We start from the raw sequence: 26646 nt of genomic DNA, 5'->3' as shown, positions 1-26646 counted from the left end.
CAATATTCCAAAAATTACAGCATTTAAAAGACATCTGGATGGATATATGAATTGGAAGGGCTTAGAGGGATATGGGCCAAATGCTGGCAAATGGGACTAGATTAGGTTAGGATATCTGGTCGGCAAGGATCTCTTTCCATGCTGTACGTCTCTATGACTATGACTCTAAAGTGGTTCTCTCTAACAGCCTCAAGGCATAATTGAACTCTTACCCCATATGTAGTTAGTGTTAACAATGTTTGAATATAAAGGTAATTCCTGACCCTACATCAAAAAAACTAATGCAATATTTACAAACGTCTCCCCCAGACTCGACCATAGTTCACAGAAGAACTTATATAATTGTCGAATCATTAACAACAAAGAAACGTGAGTTAGCTATTTAACACACTGAGTTTGCTATTTGTCAGTTTTGGTGGTCAAGGTAATTTCATCTTCTTATCTCAATTCCTTACTTTTACTTCATATGCATTTGTAGTGCAAATAAGGCAATTTCTTTCTCTATTTTCTTTTAGACTGTTTTTTAAAAATTTGTCACTTTACTGAAGGAGTTAAAACCAATTCCAAGAAGAAGAATCACAATAATCACAATTTGGCATAATTTCTACAGGTTGAACATAAAACAAAACAGTAGAAATGTTTTAAAACTGAAGTAAGTACTCAAAATACTGAAAGCACTCAGCAAATCAGGCAATGTCTGTGGAAGGAGAAAGTTAACTTCTTCTAATCATTCATCATTTGGAATTTATTCAAATATGTGCCTTGGCAGTGTTATTTAATTTGAAAGACAGTTCTTTCATTCTGATTGGCCCAGTTCATTTTTATTTGGAATGCATTTATCTTCACGTCTTGTTCACATTAGTCTGTACCATTCAGAGAGAGATAGTCAGGCGAGATAGCTACCATTAACCACAGGAAAATGAAAAGAACTGCTATGAAAGAACAACGGAACAACTTTCGTTCATACATTGTCTTTGAAAATAGAAAAACATCCCAAAGGCTTTCACAAGAACAATAATCAGACAAAATGTGGCACCAAGCTGCATAAAGAATATAGATGACAGTTAACCTTAGTCAAAGAGCATCCTAAAGGAGGGAGCGAGCAGAGGGTGACTAGTTTGGGAAGGAATTTTAAAGCTGACAATCTGGTCATAGAGTCATAGAGTCATAGAGATGTACAGCACGGAAACAGACCCTTCGATCCAACCTGTCCATGCTGACCAGATATCCCGACCAATCTGTTCCAACCTGACAGCACCTGGCCCATATCCCTCCAAACCCTTCCTGTTCATATACCCATCCAAATGCCTCTTAAATTGTACCAGCCTCCACCACTTCCTCTGGCAATTCATTCCATACATGTACCGCCCTCTGTGTGAAAGAGATGCCCCGTAGGTCACTTTTATATCTTTCCCCTCTCACCAATAACATATGCCCTCCAGTTCTGGGCTCCCTGACCCCAGAGAAAGGATTTTACCTATTTACCCTATCCATGTTCCTCATAATTTTGTAAACCTCTATGAGATCACTCCTCAACCTCCGATGCTCCAGGGAAAACAGCCTCAGCCTGTTCAGCCTCTCTCTGTAGCTCAAATCCTCCAACTCTGGCAACATCCTTGGAAATCTTTTCTGAACCCTTTCAAGTTTCACAACATCTTTCCAATAGTAAGGAGACCAGAATTGCACGCAATATTCCAACAGTAGCCTAACCAATGTCCTATTCAGCCACAACATGATCTCCCAACTCCTGTACTCAATACTCTGATCAATAAAGAAAAGCATACCTAACGCTTTCTTCACTATCTTTCTACCTGCGACTCCACTTTCAAGGAGCTATGAACCTGCACTCCAAGGTCGCTTTGTTCAGCAACACTCCCTAGGACCTTACCATTAAGTGTATAAGTCCTGCTAAGATTTGCTTTCCCAAAATGCAGCACCTCGCATTTATCTGAATTAAACTCCATCTGCTACTTCTCGTCCCATTGGCTCATCTGGTCAAGATCCTGTTGTAATCTGAGGTAACCCTCTTCGCTGTCCACTATACCTCCAAGTTTGGTGTTATCTGCAAACTTACTAACTGTACCTTTTATGCTCACATCCAAATCATTTATGTAATTGACAAAAGTAGTGGACCCAGCACCGATCCTGTATTCCATGAGATCTAACCTTGCTAATCAGTCTCCCATGGGAACCTTGTTGAACGCCTTACTGAAGTCCACATAGATCACATCTACCGCTCTGCCCTCATCAATCCTCTTTGTTACTTCCTCAAAAAACTCAATCAAGTTTGTGTGACATGATTTCCCACGCACAAAGCCATGTTGACTATCCCTAATCTTTCCTTGCCTTTCCAAATACATGTACATCCTGTCCCTCAGGATTCCCTCCAACAACCTGCATCAGGTTCACTGGTCTATAGTTCCCTGGCTTGTCCTTACCACACTTCTTAAACTGTGGTCCTGATCAGGTAAATCCATCTTTACCCGTTTCAAGACATCCAGCACTTCCTCCTCTGTAATCTGGACATTTTGCAAGATGTCACCATCTATTTCCCTACAGTCTATATCTTCCATATCCTTTTCCACAGTAAATACTGATGCAAAATACTCATTTAGTATCTCCCCCAGCTCCACACAAAGGCTGCCTGACTGATCTTTGAGGGGCCCTATTCTCTTCCTAGTTAGCCTTTTGTCCTTATGTATTTGTAAAAACCCTTTGGATTCTCCTTAATTCTATTTGCCAAAGCTATCTTATGTCCCCTTTTTGCCCTCCTGATTTCCCTCTTAAGTATACTCCTACTTCCTTTATACTCCTCTAAGGATTCACTCGATCCATCCTATCTACACCTTACATATGCTTCCGTCTTTTACTTAACCACACCCTCAATTACTTTAGTCATCCAGCATTCCTAATACCTACCAGCCTTCCCTTTCACCCTGACAGGAATATACTTCCTCTAGATTCTTGTTTCTCATTTCTAAATGCTCCCCACTTTCCAGCCGTCCCTTTACCTGCGAACATCTGCCCTAATCAGCTTTTGAAAGTTCTTGCCTAATACCGTCAAAATTGGCCTTTCTCCAATTTAGAACTTCAACTTTTAGATCTGGTGTATCCTTTTCCATCATTATTTTATATCTAATAGAATTATGGTCACTGGCCCCAAAGTGCTCCCCCACTGACACCTCAGTCACCTGCCCTGCCTTATTTTCCAAGAGTAGCTCAAGTTTTTCACCTTCTCTCGTAGGTACATCCACATACTGAATCAGAAAATTGTCTTACACACACTTAACAAATTCCGCTCCATCTAAACCCTTAACATTATGGTAGTCCCAGTCTATGTTTGGAAAGTTAAAATCCCCTACCATAACCATCCTATTATTCTTACAGATAGCTGAGATCTCCTTACAAGTTTGTTTCTCAATTTCCCTCTGGCTATTAGAAGGTCTATAATACAATCCCAATAAGGTTATCATCCCTTTCTTATTTCTCAGTTCCAGCCCAATAACTTCCCTGCATATATTTCCGGGAATATCCTCCCTCAGCACAGCTGTAATGCTATCCCTTATCAAAAATGTCATTCCCCACCCTCTTTTGCCACCCTTTCTATCCTAAATGCAGTTTAATTTACTAGTCCTACTTTGTCCCTGCCTGTCCTGACTGTTTGACTCGCTTCTGTTCTCAACTGTACCAGTCTCAGATTGATCTCTTTCCTCACTATCTCCCTGATTCCCACCACCTCACCCCCTCCCCCCGCCAACCTTACTAGTTTAAATCCTCCCGAGCAACTCTAGCAAATTTTCATGCTAGTATATTAGTCCTCTTCCAATTTAGGTGCAATCCGTCTTTCTTGTACAGGTCACTTCTACCCCAAAAGAGATTCCAATGGTCCAAAAATATGAATCCTTCTCTCATACACCAGCTCCTCAGCCATGCATTCATCTGCTCTATCCTCCTATTCCTGCCCTCACTAGTTCGTAGCTCTAAGAGTAATCCAGATATTACTACTCTCGAGGACCTCCTTTTAAATTCCTGCCTAACTCTCTGTAATCTCCCTTCAGACTCTCAACCTTCCTATGTCGTTGGTTCCAATGTGGACAATGACCTCTTGCTGGCCCCTTTCCCCCCTTAAGAACATTCTGCACCCTCTCTGAGACATCCTTGATTCTGGCACCAGGGAAGCAACACACCATTCTGATTTTTCACTGCTGGCCACAGAAACGTCTGTCTGTCTTGGACTAAAAAACCCCCTGACACAATTGATCTCTTGAAACCCGACTTACCCCTCATTGCATTAAATCCAGTCTCAATACCATAAACGTGGCTGTTTGTGCTATGTTCCCCTGAGAATCCATCACTCCTATATTTTCCAAAACAGTATACCTGTTTGAAATGGGGATATCCACAAAAGACTCCTGCATGAACTGTCTACCTCTCTTACCTTTCCTGGAGTTAACTCATCTATGTGACTGTATCTGGGACTTTCCCCCTTCCTATAACTGCTATCCATCACATACTGTTGCTGTTGCAAATTCCTCATTGCTTCTAACTGTCTCTCCAACCAATCCATTCGATCTGATAAGATTCGCAGCCAACAGCATTTATGGCAGATATAATCCGCAGTAACCCTTCAGCTCTCTTTAACCAATGAGAATGTTCTGCTGTGAAGTGTCCAAAAGAATGAGAGGTGATGTCATTGAAACATAAAAAAAATTTGGGGAGCTGACAATATAGATGCTAAGAAGCTACCTAGAATGATAAGAAATACTGTACATAGCTCTGGATAGGGGTTTGGCTATTCAGGACAAAGTTTAAGAGAAATTTCTTGGCCCAAAAGGTTGTAAATCTCCAGAAATCTCTACCACAGGTGACCACAGGTACTTAATCATTGAATTTATTTAAGACAATAATTAATAGATTTTTGGAAATGTAGGGAATCAATGATATTTTGACATTGAGATAAAATGTAGCCATAATTTGGTTGAATGAGGGAACAGGCCTGAGACACCAAATGGCCTGTTTCTTATTTTATTCTGTTCCTCAGTATTAGACTTTCCATTGGGTGTCCCCCCATAAAATGGGTCACAAGGATGTTGCCAGGGTTGGAGGGTTTGAGCTATAGGGAGGGGCTTTATAGCTGGGGCCATTTTCCCTGGAACATTGGAGGCTGAAGGGTGATCTTACAGAAGTTTGTAAAATCATGAGGGGCATGGATAGAGTGATTGGCCAAGGTCATTTCCCCAGGTCGGGGGGAGCCCAAAACTAGAGGTGAGAGAGGAAAGATTTGAAAGGGACCTAAGGGGCAACTTTTTCATGCAGAGGGTGATATGTATATGAAATGAGCTGCCAGAGGAAATGGTGGAGGCTGGTGCAATCACAACATTTAAAAGGCACCTGATGGATTCATGAATAGGAAGGGTTTAAAGAGATATGAGCCAAAGGATAACAAATGGGACTAAGTTAATTCAGGACATCTGGTTGGCATGGACGGATTGGACCGAAGGGTCTATTTCTGTTCTGTTAATCTCTATGGCTCTATGATGCTGTAACTAACGTTCACTGATTTATTTATCTGTTTTATGTAAAGCAGCTGTTGCTTACAATTTTAGTCTCAATCTGACAACCCATATATTTGGTTCATCTTTCAAACAGAAAAGATTCATGAAATAGATGTGGGATGAATGCCAGGTCTTTGGAGACGATGCAGAAGGGAGATACTAGGGTCCTGCCAGGTATGACGGTCTTCTTCACTTACACAGAGAGACAGAAGAAGCTGTGTTGTCTCTGTACAGTAGAGAAGATAATGTGGGTGTTTAGTAGTCGTGCTCAAAATTATGATGCAGTAAACAAGAAAAGAATTTCATTAATAATCAAATGGTATAAATTTAGGACAATTCACAGAAGTCCAAGGAGGATAGAGGAGGAGATACTTTTGTGCAGTGAGATACTCCACCTGAAAGGTGCTGGAAGCAAATCAAAGAGTAAATCTTACAAGAGAAACAATTGTATACTTGAAAAAGAAAGAAAATGTGACTGTGCTGAAGAGCAAGTGTAAGAATGTGATACAAAGCAGAAAGTTCTTATTAAGAACCATCATAGGCACAATGGACCAAATGGCCAATGTTTCCAATCTAATTTATTTGTCCAAAAAATGTGTGGGGAATCATTCCATGAAGTTCAATTCTGCACATAAATGAAAAGAAGATGATTTAGTTCATTTCAGCTGGAAGATGAGTCATTAGCAAACCATTATAAGAAGAACAAAGAAATCTGGACTTAAAATGCTGATGGTATAATAGCATTCAATATATGTTCTCACATTCATTCAATTGACAGTGTGGACTATAAATTGTAATGTGTGCTATTTTTGATGCTTATAACTCAATGTGTGAAGCATACAGGCTTCTAAAAGTTTGGAAAGTATAGATTGCTGTATATAGACCATACAGAGAATTAGTCATATAGCTGCAAAACATTCATCAATTATAGGTAGAAGAAAAGAATGTAACTGGTAATACACAACTGCATGATTTAATGTTAGAAATTACACTTCTAATGCGATTCCTGATGACCAGGGACTGAACAGGAGTGTGAGACTTCTTATGGAAATGATTTACTCCAATAATACATCTATGATGATTCCAAACCTACGAACAGATTTCAATGTGAAAAATTGAGGAATATCTTTCAAACCATGGCCTAGAGCAGGCAGATATTAACAACAGTATTGTAGTATTCAAAATATCAGCTAATCAAGAAATATTCCAGCAAATACCTCTAGTGATTGGACCCAGGGCCAGGTGGATCTCATTGACTATGAGGTACTTGATGGGGCTGTTAACCTGGGACAATCAGGAAAGCTCTGGCTGACTGATATAAATAGGAGATTCAGAGCCTTCTCAGTTTAGGAGGTTGATTCTGTACTGGTTGGGCTGTAGTCAGTGTTACTGTTAGTTTCTGCGTTTTGGTGGTGAGGAAAGATTCCTGAACTGGCTAAATTATTGAGCCAGTTTGTTAAATGGTGTCCCTTTAGTGAGGACTGATTTCTAAACTCCTAGTGCACACAATGTTTCAGTTCTCATTAGGGGATTGTTGTTTCACTGGCTGGTTACTTTTTTTACTTTTGAGAAAAGGACAATGTTGATTTTTGTGGTAGAGCTTAGCCCTTGGACTCTAGCTTTTTTGTATGTGTCTTCACTTTTTTTGGTGTTTAGACTGAGCCCTTGTGAGAAAATACATCTAACCAGATGAGCTGTTCCTGTAGGGATGCCTTGCCCTGGGACTGGGCCTCTGAAGATTGAACACCTGTGTGTGCTGGGAGGTGAGTACTTGCTGTATCCTGGAGTTTGGGAGTGGACCAGACCCCTGTGAGTTAACTGCACCTTTACAATACTGTGTTCCTGTGACTGGGCCTGGTTCTCCAAGGATGGGCCAGGACTTCATGGAGACTGAACACCTGTGGGGTGTGCACTTCCTGCCTTCAGGAGCACGATGGCACAGTGGTTAGCACTGCTGCCTCACAGCGCCAGAGACCTGGGTTCAATTCCTGCCTCAGGTGACTGACTGTGGAGTTTGCACGTTCTCCCCGTGTCTGTGTGGGTTTCCTCCGGGTGCTCCGGTTTCCTCCCACAGTCCAAAGATGTGTGGGTCAGGTGAATTGGCCATGCTAAATTGCCTGTTAGGTAGGGGGTAAATGTATGGGTGGGTTGTGCTTCGGCGGGTCGGTGTGGACTTGTTGGGCCGAAGGGCCTGTTTCCACACTTTGTAATCTAATCTACAAAGGAGTAGACTCTGCCCTCTGTGGACTCCATTTTTAGTAATGGACTCTGCAGTTTGGAGTGGACCCCATTTCTGACAAGGTACTCTGTACTGGAGTGGATTCCATTCCTGGGAATAAACTCTACATTTTTAAGAGAACTGCCTGCTAATGGACTCTCTGTATCAAAAAGGACTATTGGTTGATAACCCAATAAACAACATGACAGTGCAGGTGATAATTAACTGTCTTGTGTCCCTGGGTCTTGCAGGCCTTGCATAGCTGGGTGGCTCATAGGTTGTCCTGAAAGCTGTTGCCTTGAGAGCTGTAGGGTGGATAGGCCAACCTGTGCACTGGAAGGTTGGTAGGCTGTTCTGAAAGCTGGAGGGTGGGCTACCCTGATGCTGGCTGCCCTGAGAGCTAAGTGGGTAGGCCTTTGAGTGGTGTTGTCCTGAGAAGGGGTAATCTGGACAGGCTGTCCTAGAGATGGTTGGAAGGTGGTTGAGTGCCTAAAGGTGCATGGGGCAGGCTGAGATCTGGAAGGCTTGTGGGCTGCCCTGTATGGAAAATAAAAAGCATGGGAAGGGTTAAAGCATGAAGATTGCTGGCAATCTGTGGTCTGTGGAAGGCAGGATGGGATAAGAATAGTGGAATGTTCTTACACTAATTGGCAGACTAAGGTTAAGGCTGAGAACACCAGTAGTAAAGCAAGTTTCTCAAGTGCTATTGGGACCATAAGTATTTGGGATATGACATTAAAATATCTAACTAATAATTAGTCAGGTTTAGACAGACTATTGTAACAGATGGAATAGCTAAATATATCTCCTGACAGGTAAGTCTAGAATTGAAGATCACTAGCAGAGTCTATGACATTGAATAACATTAAGTAGAATATACAACTAAAGAGACGAGGGGAACTAACATTACTGGTTTACTGTGTAGCTAGAGTGAGGTACTTTGATTAATATAGTTGGACATGCTGATAAGCTAACAAACATGATAAAACATAAAAATCCAGAGCCTGAGGTTTGTGGGCATTTGAGAATCTGTTTTGTCATGTCTTTTCTTTGCAAATAAAAGACCCACTTAAAGAGCACTCTGCGTCTCCTGGTGATTCTCTATTTTCTCCTCAACACCTGCACTTGTCATCCTGGGGAAGGGGTCAGGCTGTCCTCGCGGTGGCTAGAAAGTGTCAGGGCAGTCCACGTGCCAGAGAGTGCATCGGGGTGGGTGAGAGCCTGATGGTACGGAGGGGAAGACAGCTGGAAGGTGAGTAGGCTGTCCTCAGTACTGTCACCCCAGGCAGGTACTGGGGTGGTCAGAAGGTGGAGGGATGGGGGGAGCTTGCTGGGTTTCTGGGGGTTTGTATTGTATGCACTATTTCTTGTATAACTGGACTGTCTTATGTACAAATTCATTGTTACTGTTTTGTAATGGTTGAAACTGGGGTTTGAGGTTTGGCCTCATTTCCCTGAAAACTGGTTTGAACTTTGGAGTTTGGCTTTGCTGTTCCTCGCCCCTGTAAAATTGCTGTTTCTCTGTATATAGCTGTTGATGTTAATTGTTTTGTAAACTGAATTGTTTAATAAAATTAAGAAGAAATAACAGATTCAGAGGCTTCTCAATTTAGGGGACTGTCTATGCTGGCTGGGTCACAGTTGGTGTGTTACTGTTGCTTTCCATTTTGTCTGGCTGAATAATTTAGCCAGTTTGTTAACTGCTATTCCTTTAGTGAGGACTGTCTTCTGCACTCCTGATCCACAATGTGTTTCAGGTTTGGAATAGACCCTGCCATTGGGAGTATACCAAACACCTCTGTTAACTACATCTTTACAATGTACTGTTTCTGTGAGTGGGCTTGCTTCTACAAGGATGGGTCAGGATACCATGGAGATTGCACACCTGTGGGATGTGCATTTGCTGCCTTCATGAGTGGACTCTGCCCTCTGCTGTGGACTCCCTTTTTTAGCAATGGACTCTGCAGTTTGGAGTGAACCCACTTCTGACAAGGTAGTCTATACTGGAGTGTACTCTGTTCCAGGGAATGGACTCTATATTTTGAAGAGAACTGTCTATGCTAATGGATTGTATCAGAAAGGACTGTTTGTTTGTTGATAACTGACACATTGTTTGTTGGGTTAATTATCACCTGCATAGTCTCTTGTGTCCCTCAGTCTGGCAGGCCTTACTGAGCTGGGACGCTCATAGGTCATCCTGAAAGCACTCTGCCTGAGAGCCAGAGGGTGGACCGTCCTGTGGACCTGAAGGTTGGTAGGCTGTCCTGAAAAGTGTGTAGCTCACTCTCCCAGAAGGTGGGTAGACTGTTCTATCGTCCTGAGAAGGGGGAATAGGGATGGGCTGTCCTAGAGGTGGTTGGAAGGTGTCTGGGTAGTCCACATGCCAGATGGCATTACAGGGTGGGTGAGAGCCCAATGGTATGTAGGGGCAGACAGAGCCAGAAGGGTTTGGGGGGGGGGGGGGGTGTAGGCTGCCCTTTAAAGCTGTCACCCTGGGTGGGTACCAGGGTGGATTGTCCTAGAGGTGGCCAGAAGGTGAAGGGTGGTTTGGAAAGGTGGGTAGGTTGTCCTGATTGCTGTTGTCCTGGGGTGGTTGGGGAAGCAGCATAGACTGTCCAAGAGGTAGCTGGAAGGTGTCAGGTGGACTGAACTGGAAAGGGCATGGGGTGGACTGAAAGCCAGAAGGGGTGTAGGGGCAGGCTGCCTGAGTGGCCAGAAGGTGGGTGGGATGGATGGTTTGCTGGGGGAATCTACATTCTATGCATGGTTTCTTATCTAATTGGACTGGACTGTCTTGTATGTTACTGTTACTTGTGATAACTGAAAGTGGGATTTGAAGTGTGTCCTTATTTTTCCTGAACTGGTTGAATGGTAGGGTTAGGGGCCTGGCTTTGCTGCTCCTTTCCCTTGTAGAATGCTGTTTAACAGCTGTTTTGGTTATTTGTATTTTATTAAATACAGTTCACAAGAGATTTAGCTTTATATGGATAGAGATCTGCATTGGCCTGCTTGCAAAATATGCCTGATCAACAAGGCTCTGTATACAGCAGTTAATGTTAATTGTTTGTAAACTGTACTGTTTTCCTGCTTTTTAAAAAAAATTATTAAACTGGAGTGTCAGAAGTTCATCTTAGTCTAGGGACTGGCTTTGAGCCGGCTGGGCAGAGACCATATACTGTGTACAAATAAAGGGTGAGTTGGTGATGGGATAGTGGCCCCTCAGTAGTTTTCATCCCTCTAATCCAAATATGTTAACTCTTACAAGTAAACACAGCTGCAAAAGGCATAGACAAGATCTAAATGGATGCTGAATTTCACATGAGGAACAGAATATTTAAACTAGGTGGGTGCACTTCTGATAATTCAGATCACTGGTCAGATATCTCAAAAAATTATGTTCAATTTTTGGCAAACTGCCTATTGTTTATATCCACATGTCTAATTTATTAACTTCTTTTTTGGTAGTTCTCTATCTTTCAATGTATTTCCTTGGAGAGTCATCTATAAACTTGGTTCCCCTCCCCTCTTTCCAAATCTGTGGTGAACATCTGAGAATACACCACCAGTCCTGCGCACTAGACTCATCGAGTCAGAGGTACAGCCTGGAAATACGCTCTTTGGTCCAACTTGTCCATGCTGACCAGATATCCCAACACAATCTAGTCCCACCTGTGAGCACCTGGCCCATATCCCTCCAAAGCCTTCCTGTTCATATACCCATCCAGATACCTCTTAAATGTTGCAATTGTACCACCCTCCACCTAATCTGGCAGCTCATACACCTCCCACCCTCTGTGTGAAAAAGCTGTCCTTTAGGTCTCTCTAGCCAACTCTCAACTGTAACTGGGTATGAAGTGAACCAGAATGATCTCTTCTTACCCATTACCCCACCCAGAAGAGACTTTGTCCATTTATCCTATCCATGTCCCTCATGATTTGATAAACCTCTAAATTCAGCCTCCAATGCTCCAGAGAAAACGCTCCCAGCCTGTTTCAACCTTTTCTCCCATAGCTCAAATCCTCAAACCTGGCAATGTCCTCATAATTTTCAGAACCCTTTCAAGTTTCACAACATCCTTTCCAATAGGAAGGAGACCAGAATTGCATGCAATATCCCAACAGTGGCCTAACCAATGTCCTGTACAGCCGCAACATGACCTCCCAATTCCTGTATTCAATACTCCGACCAATAAAGGAAAGCATACCAAATGTCGTCTTCACTATCCTATCTACCTGCGACTCCACTTTCAAGGAGCTATGAACCTGCATTCCAAGGTCTCTGTTCAGCAACACTCCCGAGGACCTACTTGACATTTTTCACCATTTTCTATCTACCAGATTTCTTAACTTTCATCAGCTAATATCCCAAAGAGCTACAAGACTCTTCCTGATTTTAGTTTTTGTATCAAATACTTTCTGAAATACCTACATATAAAGTTGGAGGAGTACACTGTCTCTATCCAGTTCCACTACACCCATTGGGCATAATGTGAATTTAAGAGCCTTATCCAGTTGCTGATGTGAGTAGTTACATACTTAATTGATCTTAAGTGAAGAATAAAAATATCCACCAACCTGGTTTCTTCAAAAACCATGTATTTTATTATACAATGAAACTTTGTCAATGAAGAAGCAAATTATTATAGAACTGTTTGAATAGGTGAGAGTGACAGCCCTTGACATTAAGGCCACATTCAATTCAGTGTGGTAGCGAGGAGCCTTTGCAAAACTGGAATTACTAGAAATCAGGACCAAGTTCCCCACCGGTTGTAGTCATAACTGGCACATAGGAAGATGATTGTGGCTGTTGGAGTTCAGTCATCTCAGCTTTAAGACATCGCTGTGGAAGTTCCTCAGAGTAGTATCATAGGCCCAACTGTCTTCAGCTGCTTCATCAATATCCTTCCCTCCATCCTAAGGTCAGAAGTGGGAATTTTTTGACTCGTCAGATACTGAAGCAGTCCATGTGCAAATGCAATGAGATCTGGACTATATCCAGGCTTGGGCTGACAAATGGCAAGTAACATTTGCACCACACAAATGCTAGGCTATGACCATTTCCTACAAGGGGCAAATTAACCACTACCCCTTGACAATCAATGGTATTACCATCACTGAATATCCCACTATCAACATCCTGGGAGTTACCATTGACCAGACACTCAGTTGGACTTGCCATATAACTACAGTGGATAGAAGAAGAGGTCAAAGGTTAAGAATACTGCAATGAGTAACTCACTTCCTGACCCTCCAAAGGCTCATGTCAGAAGTGTAATGGAATACCCTGTACTCTCCATTTGCCTGGAGAGCAACTTGACACTGTCCAGGACAAAGCAGTCTCCTTGATTAGCACTACATTCACAAGCATCCATTCCCTCCACCACAGACTCTCAGTAACAGCAGTATGTACTATATTTCATCAAGGGCCTAAGGGCCTGTTCTACACTGTATAAGATATACTGCAAAAAAATTCACCAAAGATCCTGAAACAACACCTTCCAAACCCATTTCTATCTAGAAGGACAAGAGCAGCAGATGTTTAGAAACACCACCACCACAACTAGCAAATTTCCCTCCAAGCCATTCACCATCCTGAGTTGGAAATATATTCTCATTCCTTAGCTAATTGGATCAAAATCTTGGAATTTCCTTTCAAAGAGCACTGTGGGTGTACTTATAGCACATGGACAGCAGTGGTTCAAAATGGCGGCTCATCACCACCTTCTCAAGGGCAACAAGGGACAGGCAATGAATGATGACCCAGCTAATGATGTCCATATCCATATGTGAATAAAAAATTTCTAAATATGTCACACACACATTAATTAAGAAAAAAAAACGTTCTCTGTAGACATTAATTTTGATAGAAATTATTTTGGACAATAATGTAGTTATTGAAGGAAAGTTGAACAAGATACGAAATATTCAAGATGACTTTCCGTTGGCATCCCGGCCCACAAAGATGTGACACAAAACACAACCAATTGTCACTGGCATCTTTTCAGGTGTATTTCATCCAGGAATCATTGGGAAGAACTCCTTCAGAGGCTTTTCAGGAGAAACGTTGAATCATTATTTTAGTTATTAGCTTAACTCTTCAGAAGGGCTTTCATGTAAAGGCAGAAAGTGAGCTATTGCGGGAATATTGACAGGCCCCATCGCCTTTAGGTCTTCAACCTTTTCTTGAGATCACATGCAGTGAATTGAATTGACTGAAGATCAGAATCTGTAATGCTAGAGACCTCCAGAGGAGACCGAGATGGATCATCCAGTTGGCACTTCAACTTAGAATTGTTGAAATGCCTCAGCCTTCCTTTTGCATTTATGTGACGCATTCCCCCATTATAGAGGATGGGAATATTCATGGAACAGTGAGTTGTTTAATTGTTCACCACCATTCACTTGAATGAGACAGGACTGCAGATTTGGTTTGAATACAAAGATCTATGAGGCAGCATTCTTTAATAATCACCAAAACTGTTGATTTATTAAAAAAAACAGGCCTCGTTTGACCAATATGCAAATTGGATTAACACACAGTTTGAAGTGTAGAAGCATATATATTTACCCTTCTATATAACCACACACACTTACACAAATGATAGAAAAGAACTTTTTCTGTAAAGTTAAATCTTGAAAAACCACTTTGGCCAATAATTATTATATTTTGAAGGAAAGAAGGATAAGAAATGAAGTGTTCAAAATAATTTTCAGTTGGCACGATGACACACACAAGCATGTCACTAAATACAGGAGGTTCTTAGTTTGGAGGTCCATTTCATGTAGTAGATGTTGGGAAGAAATCTTTCAGAGGCTTTTCAGGAAAATGTTGAGTATTTCAGTTATCACACTGGCCTATCAAAAGGGTTTTCACACAAAGGCAAAGCTGGGTATCTTGTCTCTCTCTCTCTTTCCCAACTGAATTACAAACAATATACAGAACAAAAACTAACTTCTGATGGTCATAAAGCATAAGATTTCCAGTAAATAATTTCAATTCACTTAAGCCTATGACTTTTTCCTTTTTTTCCCTATTTCCCACACACTTCCGCCTAAGTGCGGTAGTGCTTGTATTTTCCCCAGCACCCATGTTGTGTGCGCGCAGGTGTAGGACACAGTGAAAGACAACAGGTGTATAAATCTTTATTCAATTTCCACCACCAGGAAGAAAGGAAACACCAGAGTTGCTAGTTACAAGCAGTGCCCTTCTGCCTGTGTGATCAAAAAAGTGAAGAGGAGTGCAGGGATTAAATAAAAATAGAGTTGGAGGGGGAATAAAGCATTCCACTCCTTGCGTGTCCACCTCTCTCTGAACAGCTTGAGTGTGTTGGTAGACACCGCGTACTCCTTCTCCAGAGACACCAGGGCTTGAATGTAGCCGCGGAAGAGGGGCAGGCGATCAGCCATAATGACTCCCTCCATGGCCCGCTGCCTGGACCAGTTTATGGCCAGTTTGACCAGGCCTAAGAGCAGACCCACAAGGAGATCCTCAGACCTACCCTGCCTCCTCCACAACGGGTGCCCAAAGTGCAGGAGCATAGGACTGAAGTGCAACCAAAGGCAGAGGAGAAAGTTTTCTATAAAACTGAAAAGCGATTGCAAATGTCCACACCCAATATATACATGGTCCACCGACTCCACATCACCATAGAACAAGAGGTTGGTTTGGGAGTCTGTGAACCACCGCAATCTGCAGTGACTTTTTTTCTTTATTGGGATGGGGGCATCACTAGCTGGCCATCATTTATTGTCCATTCCTAGTTGTCCTTGAGAAGGTGGTGGTGAGCTGCCTTCATGAATAACTGCAGTCCACATGCTGTAGGTTAACCTGCAATGCCCTTTGAGAGAGGTTTCCAGGATTTTAATCCAGTGACAGTGAAGGAACAGCGATAAATTTCCAAGTCGGGATGGTGAGTGACTTGCAGATGGGGGTGTTCACATGTATCTGCTGCCCTTGTCCTTTGAGATGGAGGTGGTCGTGGGTTTGCAAGGTGCTGAGGATCTTTGGTGAATTTCTGTAGTGGGTCTTATAAAGAGTACACACTGCTGCTACTTAGTGTCAGTGGTGAGGGAATGGATGTTTGTGGATGTGGTGCCAATCAAGCAGTTGGCCTGGATGGCGTCAAGCTTCTTAAGTGTTGTTGAAGTTACATCCATTCAGGCCAGTGGGGAGTATTACATCACACTCCTGGCTTATGCCTTGTGATTGGTGTACAAGCTTTGGGGAGTCAGGAAGTGAGTTGCTTGCCACAGTATTTCTAACTTCTAACCTTCCTTTGTAGTGAGTCTAATTGAGTCTAACTGTAAGGATGTTGATAGTGGGGTATTCAGTAATGGCAAGACCATTGAATGTCAAGGGGCAGTGGTTAGATCATCTGTTATTGGAGATGATCGTTGCCTGGCATTTGCATGATGCAAATGTTATTTGTCACTTGCCAGCCTAAAATGATGTCCAGATCTTGTTGCGTTTGAACATGGACTGCTTCAGTATATGAGAAGTCGTAAATGGTGCTAAACTTTGTGCAATCATCGGTGAACATCCTTATTCCTAACCTTAAGATGGAGGGAAGGACATTGATGAAGCAGCTGAAGTTGTTTGGGCCGAGGACACTAATCTGAGGAACTCCTGCAGCGATGTCCTGGAGCTGAGATGACTGACCTCCAACCAACCACAACCATCTCCCTACTTATCATGTATGACTCCAGCCAGTGGAGAGTTTGCCCCAGTTCCAATTGATTTCAGTTTTGCGAGGGCTCGTTAATGCTGCAGTTGATCGAATATGGCCTTAGTGTCATTTTCATTTCAACTTTGGAATTCAGCTGTTTTATCCACATTTGAACCAAAGCTGTAATGGTGTCTGGAGCTGGTTGACCCTGGCAGAACCCAAACTGGGCATCACTGAGCAGGTTATTGCCGAGCGGGTGCTACTTGATAGCATTGTTGGTGACATCTTCCATCACTTTACTGATGATCGAGAGTAGTCTGATGGGGCAGTAATTGGCCAGGTAGGATTTGTCCTGCTTTTTGTGACATACCAGGACAATTTTTCACATTTGTTGGGTAGATGCCAGTGTTGTGGCTGTATTGGAAAAAAAATGGTTTGCATGGGGCAACAAGTTATGAGCACAAACTTTCAGTACTATTGTCAGGGCCTTTGAATTATCCAGTGCCTCCAATAATTTTGTTTGGAGACTGAGAGATGCTTCCAAGAAGTGTCTTTTAAACATGTCCCAAACTGCCTTTAAATGATCCGTTTAAATTAAAACAGGCCAAACATCTCAGTATCTTCAAACAAAATATTGTCCACAATCCTTTAAACATAACTCCTTAAAAGAAAATTAACAATGGAATGTCTTCATTACATGATGACACTCCATTCCTGTTGAAGGGCTTATGCTCGAAATATCAATTCCTTGGATACTGCCTGACCGCTGTGCTCTTTTCCAGCACCACATTCTTCCACACTGTCTTCATTGCATGATCCACTGATGACTCTTTGTTCACATATCAGTGACTATCGAATAACATTATTAATTTTGGGAGATATAACCCATTCTTTCCGAATTACCTTTCCAAAGGTTCTCTTGCACAATTCCTGATCATGAATCAAATCAATTTTCCTGATATTGATGATGAACGATCTTACATTATCACTTTCATTGACACCAATAGGAGAACAAATCAGATGATGTGCATAATGAGTGATTGACTCAAAAGTGTGCTACTGCCCAAAGTAAATTTTATCACCTTATCATTAGAATCAAAGGATGTTTCCAGCAAAGAGGAGCCAGTTCTATAATCACATTGCCCTGCCCTTTTCCCCAAAACCTTGGAAGTTCTCTTCTCATCAAAGTTTACCATTTTCCTCTTTAAAGTGACAAATAAATCTAGCTTCACAATGCTGTCAGCGAGTACTTTCCAGATCCAAGCACATGCAGTGTAAAAATGGTTTTCTTTTATGTCACTTCTGGATCCTTTGCCAATCACCTTGGATGGTCTTTATTCTCTTGTCAATATGATTGCTGTTGCCCTATCTTCTCTGTCTTGATCCCTCCCACTTCTCTAATTGGTCAGTGCATTGAGTACAGGAGTTGGGAGTCATTTTGTGGCTCTTCAAGACATTGGTTTGGCTGCAATTGGAATATTGTGTACAATTCTGATCTCCCTGTTATGGGAAGGATGTTGTGAAACTTGAGAGAGTTCAGAAAAGATTGACAAGGATGTTGCCAGGGTTGGAGGATTTGAGCTATTGGGAGCAGCTGAATAGGCTGGGGCTGTTCTCCCTGGAGCATAGGAGGCGAGGGGTGACCTTAAAGAGGTTTATAAAATCATGAGGGGCATGGACAGAGTGAGAGCTAAGGTCTTTTCCCAGCAGTGGGGGAGTCCAAAACTTGAGGGTATATATAAAGTGAGAGGGGAAAGATTTAAAAGGGATCTAAGGGGTAACTTTTTCACACAAAGGGTGGTGCATGTATGGAATGAGCTGTCAGAGGAAGTGATAGAGGTTGGTACAATTCCAACATTTAAAAGGTATCTGGCTGGGTGCATGAATAGGAAACGTTTGGTGGGATGCGGGCCAAATGCTGGCAAATGGGACTCGATTAATGTAGGATATCTGGTCAGCATGGAAGAGTTGGTTCGAAGGTCTGTTTCCATGCTGTGACTCGATATCTCGACAACAGAAGTTTTTCTCTGGGACAAGCCAGCTAGGTGTTTTCTCCATCATCACATTCTTGTCAAAGTATGGGCCCCAGAATTGGACACAATATTCTAATTGAGGCTGAACATCAAAGATTTATCTTAACTTCTTGCTTTTGTACTCTATTCTTGTCTATTCTTAATCCCAGGATTCTGGGTTCTTTTTTAATCACTATTTCAATCTCTCCCATAACCTCCAATAATTTGCACACATATATCTAAATTTTTTTTGTTGTTGCACTCTCCTTAGAATCATACCTATTATTTTACGTTACCTTTTTTTCTATCGAAAGGTATCATTTCACAGGTTTTCATTCCATGTAATTTGCCACAAATCTATCCAAAATGCCATTCCTATTTGATATCTTTGATTATTCTCTTCTCAATATCTCCAACTTTATCCTCATCTTCAATTGTTCCCTACAACTGAAGTCTATGTCATGAACACATATTGTGAAAAACTTTGATCTTTGTACCTTGTCCTTGGGGACTTCATTATGTATTATTTTCCTGTCTGAAAGAAAAATAACCAACAGACTATGTTTCAGCCAACTTTGTAGATATTGCTAATCAACCTGTTCAGATGAGTTATGACACACCACTGGAACTGTTAAAGGCAAACCCCAGCACTCTGGCTCAGAGGTAGGGAAATTACCGCTAAGCCACAATAATCCTTCCAACTATGTACTCACGTGACCACTGTCCCTTTTATTCCATCGGCTGTCATTTTATTGATAAAGTTTAGATTAGATTACTTACAGTGTGGAAACAGGCCCTTCGGCCCAACAAGTCCACACCGACCCGCCGAAGCGCAACCCACCCATACCCCTACATATACCGCTTACCTAACACTATGGGCAATTTAGCATGGCCAATTCACCTGACCCGCACATCTTTGGAATGTGGGAGGAAACCGGAGCACCCGGAGGAAACCCACGCAGACACGGGGAGAACGTGCAAACTCCACACAGTCAGTCGCCTGAGGCGGGAATTGAACCCAGGTCTCTGGCGCTGTGAGGCAGCAGTGCTAACCACTGTGCCACCGTGCCGCCCAAAGTTATTATTAAGATTAAATTGATTGGCCTACAGTTATGACCTCAGTCATGAGAAACATCTTTTCAGAAACAATAGCCCAAGATGAATGAATAGCGACTTTGGATCTGTTAAGGAAAATAAGTACCATTTTTTTAAAAAGATAAATCGTGTTAAACTATTTGAGTTTTTAGTGAAGCAACAGTGAAGGCTGAGAAGGTATTATGATTGATACAGTAGGCATTTGATAAAGTGCTACAACACAGACATGGTAGGAAAGTCCATAGAATAAAACACAATGAAGATATAGGTGGCTGAGTGACAATAGCACAATGAAGGTTAAGGTGTCTGAGCAACAGGACACAGAGTAGTGATAAAGTCATTTGTTGGACCAAAGGAAGATATATATTGGGGTTTCATAAAAAAATGTCTTAGGACCATTACTTTTCTTGATTTATGTTAATGACCTAGACCTAGGTTGCACAGGGTACAATTGCAAAACTTACCAAACACATAAAACATGAAAGTCCTGTAAGTTGGCATCAACTGGAGCATTTGATTCAATTCTGAGCTTTGCACTTTGGGAAAGATGCGTTGGAGAATGTCCAGAAAACACTTAAACAATATGTCTGGAGATGAGGAAATTCAGTGTTCATTGGGGAGTTGTTTTGATTGTTTCCCTTGGACAAAAGAAGGTTGAGAGGAGATTTGATGTCGGTGTTCAAAATCACATTGAATCTGGACAGAGTAGAAACAAGAAGCAATGAGCTGTTCTATTGGTAGCAAGGCCAAGAACCAATGGGCAGTAATTGAGATGAGGTGAAAGTGAGGACTGAACACCCTGGAGTTGTTCAGGAAGAGGTGGGTGCCGCAGGGAGTGGAGTGCATCATTTCCCCCTCCAACTCTATTTTGATTAATCCCTGCCCTCCCCTTCACTGTTTGTTCACACAGCTTTGCCCTTTGATGTGAAGGGCACTGCTTGTCACAGGCCACTCGGGTGTTTTCCTACTTTTCCTGGTGGTGGAAATTGAATAAAGATTTGTACACCTTGTCCCTCATTGTGTCTCACAGTTGCACACACACACACCATGGGTGCTGGGGATAAAAATAATAAGCAAAAAAAAAGAAGAAAAAAAGAAAAGAAAATAGTCTCTCGATGTGAAGGCAGTGCTTGTCACAGGCCACTCGTGTGTTTTTCTATTTTCCTGGTGGAAGAATAAAAAAAAATATAATCAGGGGGTTCCCCTTCACTGTTTTGATCACACAGAAAAAAAAAATGAGGACTGAACACCCTGGAGTTGTTCAGGGAGAGGTGGGCGCCGCAGGGAGTGGAGTGCATCATTTCCCCCTCCAACTCTATTTTGATTTAGTCCTTGCCCTCCCCTTCACTGTTTGTTCACACAGCTTTGCCCTTTGATGTGAAGGGCACTGCTTGTCACTGGCCACCCAGATGTTTTCCTATCTTCCTGGTGGTGGAAATTGAATAAAGATTTGTACACCTTGTCTCTCACTGTGTCTCACACCTGCACACACACACACCATGAAAATAAATAAATAAATAATAAACAGGAGTGTTTTGATGTGAAGGGCACTGCTTGTCACTGGCCACCCGGGTAAATAAAAAAGAGAAAAAAAAGAGAAAAAAAGAAGAAAAAAGAAAGAAAGTGAGGACTGAACACCCTGTAGTTGTTCAGGGAGAGGTGGGCGCCGCAGGGAGTGGAGTGCATCATTTCCCCCTCCAACTCTATATTGATTTAGTCCCTGCCCTCCCCTTCACTGTTTGTTCACACAGCATTGCTCTCTTTGATGTGAAGGGCACTGCTTGTCACTGGCCACTCGGGTGTTTTCCTACTTTTCCTGGTGGTGGATATTGAATAAAGATTTGTACACTTTGTGTCTGTCACTGTGTCTCACACCTGCACACACACACTATGGGTGCTGGGGATAAAAATAAGCACTACCGCAGTTCGGCGGTAGTGTGGGGGGTTAAAAAAAAAGCAAGTGAGGACTGTAGATTAGAGTCCAGAATGTGTTGCTGGAAAAGCACAGCAGGTCAGGCAGCATCCAAGGAGCAGGAAGATCGAAGTTTGGAGTATAAGCCACTTCATCAGTAACTGAAGTGGAACAAACTGGAGGAGACAATATGCACATTTGTTTAAAGTGAGGGGGTTCAGACCTGGAAGGCACTGTCTGAAAGTGAACCGGACAAGAGTTGGGGTGTTTAAAGTGAGGGGGGTTCAGGTCTGGAAGGCACTGTCTGAAAGTGAACCGGACAAGACAAGAGTTGGGGTTCTGGAGGAAGCGTTGGGTAATCACCTGGGGGGTGGGGAGGAAGAAGAAGAAGAAGAAGAAATTGAAATTGCGGGTGCGACGAGTGACTCCGGCTGAGTCGCCTTCCCGGGGAGGGGTGAGAGAGGGGGGGGGCGATGCTGGGTGGAATCGCCTTCGCCCCGTGCAAAGTTCGGGAGATCCCGAAGCATCGGGACGGGGAGGCGCTCGGGGGCCACTGCCGCTGAGTGACCTGCCCGCGGTTGGGGCGGTGGGTGTGGGGTGTGGGGGGTTGGTCTCGCCTTTTGTCCGGGTGGTGGTGGCTGCTCTTCCTGTGAGCATTGCTGACGGTGACAGAGCTGTCTCCCTCTCCCTGTGTCCCCGCCTGCCCAGCCCAGCCCCCGAAGCCTATCGCTGGGTGTCACCGGCAGCAAGAGAGCCCCACCAGAGCACGGGCGAACTGCACCGGATTGTTGCCGGGTGTTTATAAACAACAAATAATCATTCTGGGGGGTTTTTATTATTTTTAATTTTGTGATTGGAGGGGGAGGTTTTGTTGTTTGTGTCCAGCCTGAGGAGGGGAAGGGGAAGGGGAGGGCAGTGAGGGGAGGGGGGGAAGGCTGGCGGGCTGCAGCACCATGTTGCTGTGTTGATGTTGGCTCCAGGCTCCGGCGCCTTATCAGCTGCAGGCCAGCGCCCGGCGGCGGCCTCACACGGCGGCGATGAGGGCCACGGGCGCCCGCGGCTGAGAGGGGCCCCCGCAGCAGCTGCAGCAGCAGGAGGAGGAGGGGCCGCCGCCATCACCGAGAGCGCGGGGAGGAGGAGGAGGAGGATGATGGAGGAGCCTGGGCCCGAGCCCGAGCCTGGGGCCGGCTCGCTGCTGCGCTTCCTGGGCCGCCGCGCGCTCAGCGGCGACCGCTTCCTGAGGGAGGCCTTCCAGCGGCAGCGGCTGTCCGCCTGCAGGAGCCTCTTCAAGAAGGACCTGCTCGGCCACTTCGGCTGCGTCAACGCCATCGAGTTCAGCAGCGGCGCCGGGGAGCTGCTGGTGTCCGGTAAGAGAGCGGGGGGATGAGGGGGGCAGGCAAGGCCGGAAACTCAGGCCCCGGGTGGCGGGAGGAGGAGGAGGAGGAGGGAAAGGCTCAGGCCCCCAGGTGGGAGAGACCCAGGCCCCCGGGAGGGGAGAGGCGTAGGGAGCCCCCGCCGCCACGGGATGGGGAGAGCCGCCGCTGGGGTCCCCGGGGAGAGGGGACAGGCCTGGACTCCAAGCAGCTGCTGGACAGGAACCTCACACCCGGCCATGGGCCTGAGAGAGAGGACCAGGGCCCCCGTTCACCCAGACCCCCACCCAGGGAGGAGGTTACCACCCCCCCCCACCCCTCCCGCCACCCCCCCCCCCCACCATCACCCCCCCCCCACTGTCACCCCCACCACCGTCACCCCCACCCCCTCCTCCACTGTCACCCCCACCCCCCGTCCACTGTCACCCCCACCCCCCGTCCACTGTCACCCCCACCCCCGTCCACTGTCACCCCCACCACCGTCACCCCCACCCCCACCCCCTCCTCCACTGTCACCCCCACCCCCCGTCCACTGTCACCCCCACCCCCCGTCCACTGTCACCCCCACCCCCCGTCCACTGTCACCCCCACCCCCCGTCCACTGTCACCCCCACCCCCGTCCACTGTCAGCCCCACCACTGTCACCCCCACCACCGTCACCCCCACCCCCACCCCCTCCTCCACTGTCACCCCCACCCCCCGTCCACTGTCACCCCCACCCCCCGTCCACTGTCACCCCCACCCCCCGTCCACTGTCACCCCCACCCCCCGTCCACTGTCACCCCCACCCCCGTCCACTGTCAGCCCCACCACTGTCAGCCCCACCACTGTCACCCCCCACCCCCCCCGTCCACTGTCACCCCCACACCCCGTCCACTGTCACCCCCACACCCCGTCCACCGTCACCCCCGTCCACTGTCACCCCCACCCCCGTCCACTGTCACCCCCACCCCCGTCCACTGTCACCCCCACCACTGTCACCCCCACCCCCCGTCCACTGTCACCCCCACCCCCCGTCCACTGTCACCCCCACCCCCGTCCACTGTCACCCCCACCACTGTCACCCCCACCCCCCGTCCACTGTCACCCCCACCCCCCGTCCACTGTCACCCCCACCCCCCGTCCACTGTCACCCCCACCCCCCGTCCACTGTCACCCCCACCACCACCTCTACCACTGTCACCCCCACTCCAACCCCACAGTCCCCCCGCCACCCCCTCCTCCACAGTCCCCCCGCCACCCCCTCCTCCACAGTCCCCCCGCCACCCCCTCCTCCACAGTCCCCCCGCCACCCCCTCCTCCACAGTCCCCCCGCCACCCCTTCCTCCACCGTCCTCCCACCCCCTCCTCCACTATCACTGTCGCCCCCGCCACCTCCTCCCCCGTCGCCGTTGCCCCCTCCACCATCTCCCTCTCCACCGCCACCCCATCCAATATCCCTTCCTCCTGCACCATCGCCCTCTCCTTCACCGTCACCCCCTACTCACTGTCACCCCCTCCACTGTCACCCCCATTCCCCCTCCTCTGTCACCGTCGCTCCCTACCCCTACTCCACCGTCACCCTCATCCCCGCCCCCTCCACCGTCCACCACACCCTTCCACCCCCACCCCATCCCACACTCCCTCCTCCCCCTTCGTCGTTGCCCCGCCGCCTCCTCCCCCGTTGCCCCCACCTCCTCCCGCTCCGCCCTCGCCGTCACCTCCGCCACCACCACCACCACCCGCTGTCGCCCCCCACCCCCTCCTCCACCGTCACCCCCCACTCCCTCCTCCACTGTCACCCCCCACTCCCTCCTCCACTGTCACCCCTCCCGCGCCCCCTCCTCCACCGTCGCCCCAACGCCTACCCTCCACGCCTCCTCCTCCACCGTCGCCCCCCCACGCCCCATCCTCCACCGTCGCCCCCAACGCCTACCCTCCATGCCCCCTCCTCCACCGTCGCCCCCTCCTCCACCGTCGACCAACCCCACGCCCCCTCCTCCATCGTCGATCCCCCACGCCCCCTCCTCCACCGTCGACCTCCTCCACCGTCACCCCTCCCGTTCACCGTCACCCCCCTACACCCTCTCCTCCACCGTCACCCCCCCGTTCACCGTCACCCCCCCGTTCACCGTCACCCCCCCGTTCACCGTCACCCCCCCGTTCACCGTCACCCCCCCGTTCACCGTCACCCCCCGCGCCCCCTCCTACACCGTCGCTCCCTCATGCCCCCTCCGCCACCATCACCCCCTCCTCAACTGTCACCTCCCGCGCCCCCTCCTCCACCGTCACCCCCCAGCGCCCCCTCCTCCACCGTCGCCGCCCCGTGCCCCCTCCTCCACCATCGCAGCCCCGCGCCCCCACCTCCACCGTCCTCGCCCCCACCTCCACCGTCGCCGCCCCCGCGCCCCCTCCTCCACCGTCGCCGCCCCCGCGCCCCCTCCTCCACCGTCGCCGCCCCCGCGCCCCCTCCTCCACCGTCGCCGCCCCCGCGCCCCCTCCTCCACCGTCGCCGCCCCCGCGCCCCCTCCTCCACCGTCGCCGCCCCCGCGCCCCCTCCTCCACCGTCGCCGCCCCCGCGCCCCCTCCTCCACCGTCGCCGCCCCCGCGCCCCCTCCTCCACCGTCGCCGCCCCCGCGCCCCCTCCTCCACCGTCGCCGCCCCCTCCACCGTCCCCCCCCCACCCTCTTGCCCCCTTACGCCCCCTCCTCCACCGTCGCCACCCCCGCGCCCCCTCCTCCACCGTCGTCCCCCACGCTCCACCGTCGCCCCCTCCCCCACCGTCGCCCCCCACACCCCCTTCTCATGCACCATTATCGCCGATCCCGCCGCTTCCTCCGCCATTTTCTCCCCATCCGCCGTCACCGACTCCACCGTTGCCCCCGCCTCTTCCCCCTCCCCCTCCCTATCTGCCATCACCCCGCCCCCTCCGCTGTCTCCCACTCCGCCCCGCCTCCTCCCCATCTGCCGTCGCCGTCACCACTGTCGCCACCGCATCTTCCCCCTCCCCATCCCCTCCCTATCTGCCGTCACCCCCGCCACCTCCTCCCCCCTCTGTCGTCGCTGTCATCCCCGCCACCTCCTCCCTCTCTGCCGTCTCCCCGTTGGCGTCACCCCCGGCACCTCCTGCTCCTCCGTCGTCACCCCCGCCTCCTCCCCCTCCCCCTCTCCTTCCTATCCACCGTCACCCACACCACCCCGTCGCTCCCCCCACTCCGTCGCCCCCGCCGCCTCCACCGTCATCCCCGCCCCCTCCCTCTCCGCCGTCGCCCCCTCCCTCTGCGCCGTCGCTGTCTCCGCCATCGCCTCCACCCCCACCACCCCCTCCCCTGTCGCCGTCTCCCTCATTGCCGTCACCCCCGGCACCTCCCGCTCTTCCGTCGTCGCCCCCACTACCTCCTCCCCCTCCCGCGTCGCCATTGCCCCCGCCACGTCCTCCCCCTCCTCCGTCATAGCCCTCGCCACCCCCCCCGTCGTCCCGTTGTCCTCCTCCTCCTCCTCCTCCTTCTCCCCTGCCGCCGCCTCCACCATCACCATCACCATTACCATTACCATGGTCTCCTCCTCCTCCTCCAGAAAACCGACTCTTGGAGCCCAGCCATACGACCTTTTGCCCGTTTCCTGGGGACCTTGTGTCCTGATGCTGTCTGTGGTTGGGCTTTGGTTGGATGGGGGCACGGTGGGCTGTGCAAGCACCAGTTTCTTCTCCTTTGTTGGCCTCGACCACTTTCTGCTCAATGTTGGTTTTGAATATTCCAACAACAACAGCAGCTTTCACCCTGGCCCCATTTTTCGGCCGACAGAGTGGTTCTCTGGCAAATTATTGGTTAACTAGT

General features: G+C 47.5%; 1 protein-coding gene across 1 annotated transcript in view; it reads left to right on the top strand.

The window, feature by feature from the left end:
• Positions 1-22392: 22392 nt before the first annotated feature.
• The window catches only part of dcaf5 (ddb1 and cul4 associated factor 5), a 108243-nt gene continuing 103989 nt past the window's right edge, over positions 22393-26646 (top strand). The window contains exon 1 of the mRNA XM_060828846.1: positions 22393-22825. Within this exon, the coding sequence (XP_060684829.1) occupies positions 22426-22825 (400 nt within the window). The 5' untranslated portion in view covers positions 22393-22425. The remainder of the gene's footprint in view (positions 22826-26646) is intronic.

Source organism: Hemiscyllium ocellatum, chromosome 8 (genome assembly GCF_020745735.1).
Source record: "Hemiscyllium ocellatum isolate sHemOce1 chromosome 8, sHemOce1.pat.X.cur, whole genome shotgun sequence".
In the NCBI taxonomy this organism is placed as follows: Eukaryota; Metazoa; Chordata; class Chondrichthyes; order Orectolobiformes; family Hemiscylliidae; genus Hemiscyllium; species Hemiscyllium ocellatum.
The sequence above is the reverse complement of the archived record's forward strand: the minus strand, read 5'-3'. Positions and strand labels throughout refer to the sequence as shown.